At 37.1% G+C, this 11,052-nt stretch overlaps 1 protein-coding gene across 2 annotated transcripts in view; it reads left to right on the plus strand.

Moving 5' to 3' along the window:
* LOC143890207 (myosin-8-like) overlaps positions 1 to 10,874 on the plus strand; it is a 31,196-nt gene extending 20,322 nt beyond the window's left edge. For both annotated transcript variants that reach the window (XM_077394799.1, XM_077394798.1), the window contains 18 exons: positions 84 to 203; positions 688 to 786; positions 1,432 to 1,644; positions 2,078 to 2,217; positions 2,410 to 2,524; positions 2,614 to 2,661; positions 2,761 to 2,844; positions 2,965 to 3,135; positions 3,612 to 3,767; positions 5,847 to 6,035; positions 6,493 to 6,615; positions 6,701 to 6,771; positions 6,906 to 7,005; positions 7,748 to 7,804; positions 9,585 to 9,641; positions 9,725 to 9,805; positions 10,197 to 10,279; positions 10,371 to 10,874. In XM_077394799.1, coding sequence (XP_077250914.1) covers positions 84 to 203; positions 688 to 786; positions 1,432 to 1,644; positions 2,078 to 2,217; positions 2,410 to 2,524; positions 2,614 to 2,661; positions 2,761 to 2,844; positions 2,965 to 3,135; positions 3,612 to 3,767; positions 5,847 to 6,035; positions 6,493 to 6,615; positions 6,701 to 6,771; positions 6,906 to 7,005; positions 7,748 to 7,804; positions 9,585 to 9,641; positions 9,725 to 9,805; positions 10,197 to 10,279; positions 10,371 to 10,485 — 2,022 coding nt within the window. In that variant the 3' untranslated portion in view covers positions 10,486 to 10,874. The remainder of the gene's footprint in view (positions 1 to 83; positions 204 to 687; positions 787 to 1,431; positions 1,645 to 2,077; positions 2,218 to 2,409; positions 2,525 to 2,613; positions 2,662 to 2,760; positions 2,845 to 2,964; positions 3,136 to 3,611; positions 3,768 to 5,846; positions 6,036 to 6,492; positions 6,616 to 6,700; positions 6,772 to 6,905; positions 7,006 to 7,747; positions 7,805 to 9,584; positions 9,642 to 9,724; positions 9,806 to 10,196; positions 10,280 to 10,370) is intronic.
* The last annotated feature ends 178 nt before the right edge of the window (positions 10,875 to 11,052 follow it).

Here is an 11,052-nt window from a genome sequence, read left to right on the forward strand (position 1 = left end):
AGATGTTTTGCTGTGGTTTTTAGTCTGTTCCATGATGGTATTTGATTTTTATCGTAGATTCTGATGTTTTAATTCCTCTCCAGAGTCAATGCCGCCAATACTTGGCTCGCTTACATTATCTGAGGATAAAGAAGGCAGCAATTACTATTCAATGTGCCTGGAGGGGAAAAGTTGCTAGAAGAGAGCTACGAAAACTTAAGATGGTGAGCCATTCAAATTTTAATCTCAATCACGTAGGGAGACGTTCCAGATTATTTTCTCCTTTAAACTATTTTTGTTTTGGACCAGTGATGCCTTAAGTTCTATCTGATCATTTCTGCTTCTTAAATTAAAACTTGAAATTTTTTTGTACTCCTTGTTTTTCAGTTTGGGCTTTGATTTGAGTTGATTACTTTTTGTATGATCCTCAACGTAGAAATTTCTTGTAGAAAGGCATGCTAGTGCATGGCTTTGGGCGAGTCAGTAATTTCATCACACTCAGAAACTGTTGCATCAGCTTATCCTCAAAACAGCAACTTTTTTATGTTGAAAATGCTTAGTGTTACCTTTTCAGTTCTCATGGTATTTCAATGGCACAGTTCTATAATCTAAGCATTGTGGTTTTGAAGCATTAGTCTTGTTCCGGTTATTTGACTTGACCCTAAGATAAAATTCAAGGGTTTCTTATTTACCTATTTATTTTTGTAGGCGGCAAAGGAAACTGGTGCTCTCCAAGCTGCCAAAAATAAGTTGGAAAAACAAGTTGAAGAACTTACCTGGAGACTGCAGCTGGAGAAGCGTATGAGGGTAATTATTTTACTAATTTCATTGTAATGCCCCACATTTTCTTTTAGGTTTCTGATGCAGCCATTTGTATTCCAATCTTATTCTTCACAAATTCAGCCACTAAATCTCACTTATTTTCCAGTATGTGGCTTCTGGCCTATGCTTGGTTTGAACAAATGCTAGATTGCGTTGAATTGGACTGAAGAACTATAGTATTACATTTCTTTTTCAAACTAGAGATAAAAGTCATAAAACTATTGCCTATAGTTTGTACGAGGCTTCTAGAACACTTGATCTGCTTCAATATATCTTGGAAAGAGTTTGGCCACATCATACATGAAAAATGAAATGCAGTCATATACCAGAGCTAGTACAGCAATGGTATGTGACTAAGGTTTAAAATTTCAGTTTTGGACATGGCCGAAACAGAAATTCGGTAAAAAAATTAATAAAGCAAATATCATTATGAGGCCGAAATCTTGGAAACAAATTAAAAATTGCATTTTCCCGTAATTTCGGCTGAAATTTGGGATACTGGCCGAAATTTTGGTTTTAGTTGATTTCGGTTTCGGTCTTGACCGAAATCCGAAATTTAAAACCATGTATATGACTGCATTTCTTGTATTATCTTATTGCAGTAATTGATGTGACACATTTTGTTTATAGGCTGATATAGAGGAAGCCAAAACACAAGAAAATGCAAAATTGCAATCTGCTTTACATGAAATGCAAATTCAGTTCAAAGAAACTAAAATGCTGCTGATAAAGGAGAGAGAGGCTGCAAAAAAGGCAGCAGAGCAAATTCCTGCCATTCAGGAGGTCTCTGTTATCGACACTGCAATGTTGGACAAACTTACTACTGAAAATGAAAAGCTCAAGGTGAGACTGTTTAAAGTAGGATGTAAATTGTGCTTCAAGACACCTCCTTATGCTGTTATGCATAGAATAACAAAAAAATTCTATCTAGTTTGGCTAAATTCCACTAGGAAATATACTTTGAATCAAGGTTTTAAATTTCGGTTTTGGTTTCGGACATAGCCGAAACCTAAATTTGGTAAAAACAACAGCACATTTCATTAGCGTGCCGAAATTTCGGCCGAATTCTTGGAAAAAAATGTAAAAAATTATACTTTTTCGGCCGAAATTTCTGAAATTTCAGCCAAAATTTGGGACTCTGTCCGAAATTTCGGTTTCAGGTGATTTCGGTCTCGGTCTTTACCGAAATTTCTGTATTTCGGCCAAAATTTAAAACCATGCTTTGAATTACCGTTTATGATATTTGTCTCATTTGCTCACCTTGGACTAATTGCAGGCTATGGTAAGTTCACTGGAAATGAAGATTGATGAAACGGAAAGTAAATATGAAGAAACAAACAAAATTAGTGAAGAAAGGCTTAAAAACGCAGTGGAGGCTGAGTCAAAGATAATCCAGTTGAAAACTGCAATGCAGAGGTTCTTGTAGTTTCTTACCTTCTTCTATTGGGGACTAGTTTTGCTAGAACTAAATTTCATAATTGAATGATTTACTATTTAAGCATTACAGAAGCACGGGGGTGTCCTTTGTTGACTTGGTTAAGTTGTGGTAAACCATGCAATTTCTTTATTTACTGTCTCACTGAAAGTTACTTTTTTATTTTTCATCAGGCTCGAAGAAAAGCTCTCTGACATGGAATCTGAAGATCAAATTCTCCGGCAGCAAGTCTTGTTAAATTCACCTGTAAAAGTCATGTCAGAGCATCTATCGATTCCAAAAAGCAAGGTAATCAGGCTTGCTGGGAAAATTAAAACTTTTATTTTATGGGTTCTATTTTAGGATGTTTCTGTATCTTAAAGTTTCGTTATTTGCAGAATTGGGAGAATGGTCACCATAAGAGTGAAGAGCTTAAACCCAAAAATGTAGGCTTAAGTACAGTCTTCTTTCTACTTATTATCTAGTTTTGTGATTTGCTGTGTACTTTGTTATATGTGGGACCTTAAGAAGAGCTATTTCTGCAGGAATCACAAAATTCAGCATCTGCTAACAAGGACGATGCAGAATCTGAAAACAAGTTGAGGAGATTCCACATTGAGAGACAGCATGTATGTGCTTACTAATATGAGAATGCACATAATAAGCGTCATTTATTGTTGCCTGTATTGCTTTTCCTTCTAAGAGGAGTCTAAGGTCGATCCATCTAACGTGAAGATCTTTTTGCACAGGAGAGTGTTGATGCTCTTATTAAATGTGTGATGCAAAATATTGGATTCAGTCAAGGGAAGCCAGTTGCAGCGTTTACCATATACAAATGTCTTCTGCATTGGAAATCCTTCGAAGCAGAAAGGACTAGTGTTTTTGACCGTCTTATTCAAATGATCGGTTCTGCAATTGAGGTAGTTAGATGTACATCACGAAAAGTCATTATAGTTTTTCAGTATTTGTAAAAGTTTCTGTCGTGATGATTATCCCATAAAATTCTCACTCTCGACAAAGGATGAGGGGTCACCAACAAATAACTATTATGCAGAAATAGATTAACAGATGCTCTTGTTTTGAAAATCTTACAATTCAAATCAAATCTTATGGATTTCGATTTGAATCCCACGTTAGAATCTTAATTTATATCAATCTTGTGATTTTGGATTGAACCTTACAATTTGATTTTAAAATCCTACAATACATACGATTTATGAGATTTATCTTAATTAAGTTTTATACCTTTTTTGCATTCAAGTTTCCTTATCTGCCACCGCTTCTTTCTAGGTTTATGATTACAGGTTAATCTGATTCTGATCTTTGACAAGCACTGGACTGGAATGCATAACATTGTTCTCTCTTTTTAACCAAAGTTTCATTCCCCCGTCTACAGAGTCAGGAGAACAACGAACATCTGGCTTACTGGCTAGCAAATACATCTAGTCTGTTGTTCTTGCTACAACAAAGTTTAAAAGCAGCTGGTGCACCTGGAACGAGTCCACGCAAGAAGCCTCCTCCTGCGACGACATTATTTGGGCGGATGACTCAAGTAAGGAAATACTCTTTCTTTTTTGTTTCTCTTCTCTTGAGCTTTGATTGCTTTCTGTGCATGAATGTCATTAGTGCTTTTGGGATATTTTCATGGATGAGAAATAACCATGATTTAGCCGACACCTTGAATTTATTGCCGACACGCGTATAGTGTTGTGACGTGTGTCTGACACGGCCCACATGTGTCGACACTCCTTTCAACACTTTATGTACTGCTAGAATTGTCAGACTTAATATGCATGTATCGACACTTTTTTTTTTGAATGGTAAGAATAAATTCCATTATCAGAAAACGACCGAGGAGGTCTATACAAGGGATCAAGAACAATAAGAAACAAATGAGAACAACCTCACTAGGGGCAAGAAAGAAACACTAGAACCCAGATAAAATGGGACTCAAGGGGGAAGGTAATCAAATAACTCCACCTCCACCCTCGAAACCCCAACTTTAGCTAGAGAGTCAGCCACCACATTTGCCGATCTGGCGGAAAGATAAATTAGCCCTAGACACTCTATTCTAGATCTCATAGAAAAAAGGCGCAAGCGCCAAGGATGTGAATGGGACTCCTTTAGCCATCTAATCACATTAAGAGAGTCTCCTTCTACCTCCACTTTATCATGATCGATATTCTCTAGCAATTTAATACCATGGTGGACCGCTCACACTTCAGCATCACAACCAAGCCTTGATCATCTCTAAGAACGCCTTCAATACCAGAAGGACCCAAATTTCCCAAACCGGAGCTAGTAAAGTTTAGCTTAAAAAATCCGGCCGGCGGTGGTTTCCAATCTTGTACTATTTTAGACTCCCACTCAGAATCACGGCAAAGCTCTTGGGTGTCGACACATTTTTGTACCTTGTCAAATGTGATATTGTGGTTTATTATTGAATGTTGTGTTTACCTCTTTTATTATTGACTCTTCTTTTAGCTCTTCTTTAACTAATATTTGTTGTTATATCCCCTCCCTAAATCTAAAACCCTAAACAAACTCTCTTTTTTATTTGAATGGTAGCAAATTTTCATTAAAAACAAAGGAAAGACCGCGATGGTCAGACGACTCAGCAAAAGTAAGAAGAAAAGCAAAAACATATCAAGGGGGGATATAATCGAACATCTCAAGCTCCGACAGTCCTACTCCTTCCCTCGCTAATCTATCCGCCACATTGTTGGCCGATCTTCTGATGTGTCCCGAAGACCCTCCTACTATGTCTTGGATCTCGTCAAAATACTGTGTGAATCTCCAAGGGAGGACGTGGGAACCTCTATGCCAACTGATGACATTTAAGGGAATCTCAGTCCAAGGAGTCTTTGTCCAAGCTTCTTATCCCCTGATGAGCTGCTTGAACCTCCGTCTCACTTGCGTTTGAGACCCCTATTGGCTCTACTAAAGCCCATATGACCTCAACCCCCTGCATCCCTTAGAACCTCACCAATGCCAGCCGGTCATAGGTTACACATACTGGATCCGTCAAGTTAAGCTTCACAAAACCCACCGAGGCGTTGGCTCTTCGGCATAAAGTCACGGGTTTGCTCCCTGTTGACGAGTGTTCGAATCCCGCCCCCGACTTACCTGATACACGTGGTGAGTGGGTCGTTGCGTGTATCCGTAGGGACTAGTCCTACTCCTGAAGGGGGTGGGGACATCTTACGTCATCAAAAAAGAAAAAAAGAAGAAGTTAAGCTTCACAAAACCTTGAGCGGGAGGATCCAACGCTTACACAAGCACAGAGCGCTACTCTACACAAAAGCAAATCTCTCACCACCCATTCCATAGGTCAAAACCGGATACGAACTTAAAGCACGGAAGAATTTTCACCCAGGATATAACCAGTGCAATCACTTTCACAAATAGTGATTATATATATATATATATATATATATATATATATATATATATATATATATATTAACCACATTCCCGCTTCTAAATTTTGGAGGTTTGCCATGTCCGACACTCCATGTCCATGTCGACATGCAACACTTGTGTTTGTGTCCACAAATCATAGAAAATAACTGAACCTTGAACTGCATAACTTCTCATTATCGTTATGTAATCTGATGTTATCCTTTCTCAGGGATTCCGCTCCTCTCCTTCTTCTGCAAACCTTGCAGTAGGTGCATTGGATGTTGTGCGCCAAGTTGAGGCAAAGTACCCTGCCTTGCTTTTCAAGCAGCAGCTCACAGCATATGTGGAGAAGATATATGGAATTATTCGTGACAACTTGAAGAAAGATCTGTTGATATTGCTTAATCACTGTATCCAGGTACTTTTAATGTTACTTTGCCAATGTAACTTTTTTTGCATTCTGACCTCTCTTAAAGTCAGTTCCTTATATAAGAATATTGTTTTGATGGTCCACATAGTTTATAAGCTTCAAATTCAACTTATATTAGGTTTAAAGATTGCAATTTTATTTGGTTTTCCCTTTAAAAGAACCTTGAAAGTTTGATTATAGTTTGGCGTCTTAGCTGTACTGTTCTGTGTGTGAAAATGCACTTATGTTCCAAATGTGCCATACATTTTCCAACACAGAGTGGCTTGTTTTCCTGAACAAGTAGATAATTTTTCTTTATGAACGGTGTGGTAGAATTTTAAATGTATATAAAGATTTCTGTTTATTTGGAATGTTAGTTTATATTTATTTTATTTTATTTTTGTTTCTCTATGTCTTGTTGGTAGTTGAGTTCTTAGAGTGACTACTTTTGTGCATGAAATTTCAGGCACCAAGAACATCAAGGTCAAGATCATCTGGACGGTCCTTTGGCCGCCATACATCAATTAGTCACTGGCAGAGCATTATTGAGAGCCTCAACACTCTTCTTAAAATATTGCAGGAAAACTTTGTATGGCTGTTCTTTCTATTTGGTTACACATTGTGTGAAATAATTCTTTCATGCACAGAAAGGCTTATGGTTGTTCTTATTTCAGGTTCCTCCTATTCTTGTTCGAAAGATCTTTACCCAGATTTTCTCATATATCAATGTACAACTCTTCAACAGGTAAGCAGCTATGCCACTCTGAGTTCTGTTCGCAATCTTTATTAGAAAGATAACTTCTAATATAAAACAAAATACTTTTACCATTAAAAAAAAAAGATAACTGCTAATATAGGAAACCTATTTGATGCTACCAGTCTTCTCCTGCGCCGTGAGTGCTGTACTTTCAGCAATGGTGAATTTGTTAAAGCTGGATTAGCTGATTTAGAGTTATGGTGTGGCCAAGCAAAAGAAGAGGTACCTTTTTTTGCATGTGAATTTTCTCTACCTTCTTTATTAAGAGTTTTTATATGGTGTCCGCCATGGTTTTAAATTTCGACCGAAATTAGAAATTCCCAAAATTTGGTAAATTTCTTTCGAAATTTCAAATTTAGGGAATTTCGTCGAAATTGATAATAAAATAATAATATTTTATTACGTTGAAAAATTTCGAACGGAATTACCGAAATTTCGGTAATTTTTGAAACAAAATTTTGGGATTTCGGCTGAAATTTCAGTTTCAGATAAGTCCGAAATTTTAGCCGAAACCAAAATTTAAAACCATGGTGTCCGCACATACTTGCATGTATTTTTTTTTTTTAAAATACGGTGGAGCCCACTCAATAGGATGATCCAAACCATCATTTGTTGGGCTCCAACATGAATAGATAGCGCCCCAAAAATCATCTCCATAGGATGATCTTAACCCTCCGATCTGTAGAGATTTCTCTAGTGTGCTACTCCTCTATGGATTGGAGGGTTAGGATCATCCTATGGAGGTAATTTTTGAAACACAATCTATTTAAATTAGGACCCAACAAATGAATGGTTTGGATCATCCTATGGAGTGGGTCCCACAGTTTGTCTTTTATAAAACATGCATGTACTTGCGGACACCATGTAAAAACTCCTTTATGAAAGCTTTCTATTCTTTGGTTATTCTACAGTTACATTGGTGAATTTTGCTTGTTTGTTATTATGACAATTTCTCACATTGCAGTATGCAGGCTCATCTTGGGATGAACTTAAACACATAAGGCAAGCTGTGGGATTCTTGGTATGTAAAATTTGTTGTTTTCTGAAGCGTCTTTTACTAATAATTTGGATGTGCGTGGTTTAGGTTAATTTTATGTATAAATTGGACTTCCGGTCTTATAAAATTTGAACAGTTTGCCTTAGTTTAAATGCACTGTAACCAGGAATCACACTCATAGAAGCAGGATTAATACAGTTAATGGACTTTTAACTTTCAACCAAAAACAAGAGGTTGTTGTCTTTGGTGTTGAGATCGGGGAGGACTCTTCTCCTACGACAAAGCGACCACGAGTTTCTTGTTGTTGGTTGTGCAGTCTTAATACGTTAGGGGGCACAATGCCGGTAGAGAATAATTTTAATGATAGAATTTGGGATTCTTGGTATGTAAAATTTGTTGTTTTCTGAAGCGTCTTTTACTAATAATTTGGATGTGCGTGGTTTAGGTTAATTTTATGTATAAATTGGACTTCCGGTCTTATAAAATTTGAACAGTTTGCCTTAGTTTAAATGCACTGTAACCAGGAATCACACTCATAGAAGCAGGATTAATACAGTTAATGGACTTTTAACTTTCAACCAAAAACAAGAGGTTGTTGTCTTTGGTGTTGAGATCGGGGAGGACTCTTCTCCTACGACAAAGCGACCACGAGTTTCTTGTTGTTGGTTGTGCAGTCTTAATACGTTAGGGGGCACAATGCCGGTAGAGAATAATTTTAATGATAGAAACGGAAACTTTTGCCATTCATATTCTTATTTATAATACACAATATTAAAACAATTCTATGTATAAGAAAAAGGTCAGCGATCCTTGATTTGGCTATAAGCATGCTTAACATGTGATCTTTTTAACCAGTTGTGGTTACTTAATGATATGATTAATTGAATAGAATTATTTGTTGATGTATTTGTTTTTGTATTTTTGCGTTTTCTTATGATGCAAAACTTGTAAATCATTGCTCTAAAGCTATGTCTGAGACCTTGAACTCTTAAATTTTGATTGGAAACCGTTCGAGAAAATATTAATCATTTTTTCACAGGTGCAAACCAAGAAATATCTTTGTAAGTTGAATAATAAAGGCAAGGAATTTGTTCATCAAACTTTAAGTACCCTTAACTGCATTAGAATGAGCTGTTGGTAAAATTGTTGGCATCTGAAAGTATTAGTAATAGAGTTCCATGCCTGAGCTCAGAGTTCCTGAACCGGTGTTTTAAATTGCGAATGCGGGTCAGAACTCTGCCAAGCAAACCCTAGTTGACTCGGCACGATGTGGCTGAGTACTCGGTTGATGCGGTTGTAACTCAGGAGGGTCAAAGGATTTGATTGGCTTTGTAGGGCAAAACGCAGGCTTGGACAAGAATGCAACCAAGGTAAAAGAGAGTCGAGTCGGGGGAGGCCATGATGGTGCAGGAGAGTTTTGAAACTATGTCCTGGACCATAGACATTTCTTTGAAAGGTTCTTGAACCATAGACATTCACATTCTTTTTCAGATTATTGTTTGAGAGTGAAAATAGAGAATGTCTAGGAATGTCGTGTGTAGGACCACATCTTGTAACCATCACTCTAGAGCTGTGTGTGTTAGATACTCAATTTTCTGAATATTGTATGAAACAAATTCTAGAAGTCCGTATAACTTGTATAATAAATTTAAGGATTTCTTTTAGTCAAAATTACATACTCTTAGGAGCATTGAAGTGATGCATTGATAAAAAAAATTGTTAGCATCTTACACAGCAGCCATCCATGGTGTTATTCACTTATCATGTTTTTTTATGCCTGTTATTAACTATTTTTTATGTACAGGTTATATTTCAGAAATCCAGAATTTCCTTTGATGAAATCACCAATGACCTCTGCCCTGTAAGTTGCAATCTCTTGCCCCCCCCCAGGCACCTCTCCTCCTCCTCCTCTCTCTCTCTCTCTCACTTTTTCTTTTTCTGCAGATTCTGAGTGTCCAGCAGCTTTATAGAATATGTACGCTGTACTGGGACGACAATTATGGCACCAAAACTGTATCTCCAAGTGTATGTTCAAACCCCTGAAAGGCCTCTCACGCCATTTGTATATTCTTTCGTGGTTGTGTACTATATGCATGAATTTACACTTCAGCTCCGTTTCTTTCAACGTAAAATTTGTTTTATGTTCATTTTATGTCCATTTTTACATCGAAAGAAACAGCGCCGTCATATATTTGGATGCTGATGCATTTGTTTGGATACCATTCACAGAATGCATACCCATATGAATTTTTTTATTAACTCACCTATGGCGTATCTTTATCCGTATGTGACGTAATAATGTGCACACATGCACATGCACGATGACAAACGAACAGTTCCCATAATTTTCTTGATTCAAAAACCTTTTGTTTTCTAGTAATACTTATTAAATAACACCCATATAATATTTCTACAGGTTCTTTCCAGCATGAGAGTACTAATGACCGAGGATTCAAACAATCCTGTTAGCAATGCCTTTTTACTGGACGACAACTCCAGGTGAGAAAATCATTCCTCTCGAGAAATATATAACATATAAAACACATTATCTGCACTCCTAACTCCTTCCATCCAATGCTACCCAATGCAGCATTCCGTTCTCGGTTGATGACATCTCTAATACTGTGCAAGAGAAGGACTTCACGGATGTTAAACCCGCAGAGGAGCTTCTTGAGAATCCAGCCTTCCAATTTTTACAAGTGTGAGGCTCCGAAACCTGGAAATTTCTTCTTCTTCTTTCTGCATCTGCCTATACGGACGCAAATCTTACTCTTTCGTGTAAATCCTCCCCATTTTGGTCTTGTGATTTCGATTTTATTCAATCTTTTTGCTGTAAAATTATTCTTTCCATTTAGATGTGTGTAGGTATTGGAAGGGGGCAGGGATGGATTTTACCCAGCCCATTGAGTGGCTTGTTTTTGTATAATTTTTTTAAGTATGTATTAGTGGGCAGCATTCTTTGTAGTGTTCTTCGAGGGAGGATCTATTCACATCGTCCTCCCCTTTTTCATTGTAAAGCAACATAATATATGAACAAATCTATTACAGGAAAGTTTTTTGGAAATTTTAATGGATTGAGACTTGTAAAAAGAAATGTTCTTTCTTACTGCTTTGTATTGAAGTAAGGAAAAATGGGATCTCTTAGCTAGTGCTTGCTCTGTATGTTCTTTAGGAGGAAATGTCTTTACTACTTCTTCCTCTTTTTTTAAAAAAGGGGATTTGCTATTGACTTAGGCTTGCTTTCACCGTATAAATTTCTCTTATTTGATTTG

Source organism: Tasmannia lanceolata, unplaced genomic scaffold (genome assembly GCF_043159265.1).
Source record: "Tasmannia lanceolata isolate RefF3 unplaced genomic scaffold, GAP_Taslan_0.1 ptg000013l, whole genome shotgun sequence".
NCBI lineage: Eukaryota > Viridiplantae > Streptophyta > Magnoliopsida > Canellales > Winteraceae > Tasmannia > Tasmannia lanceolata.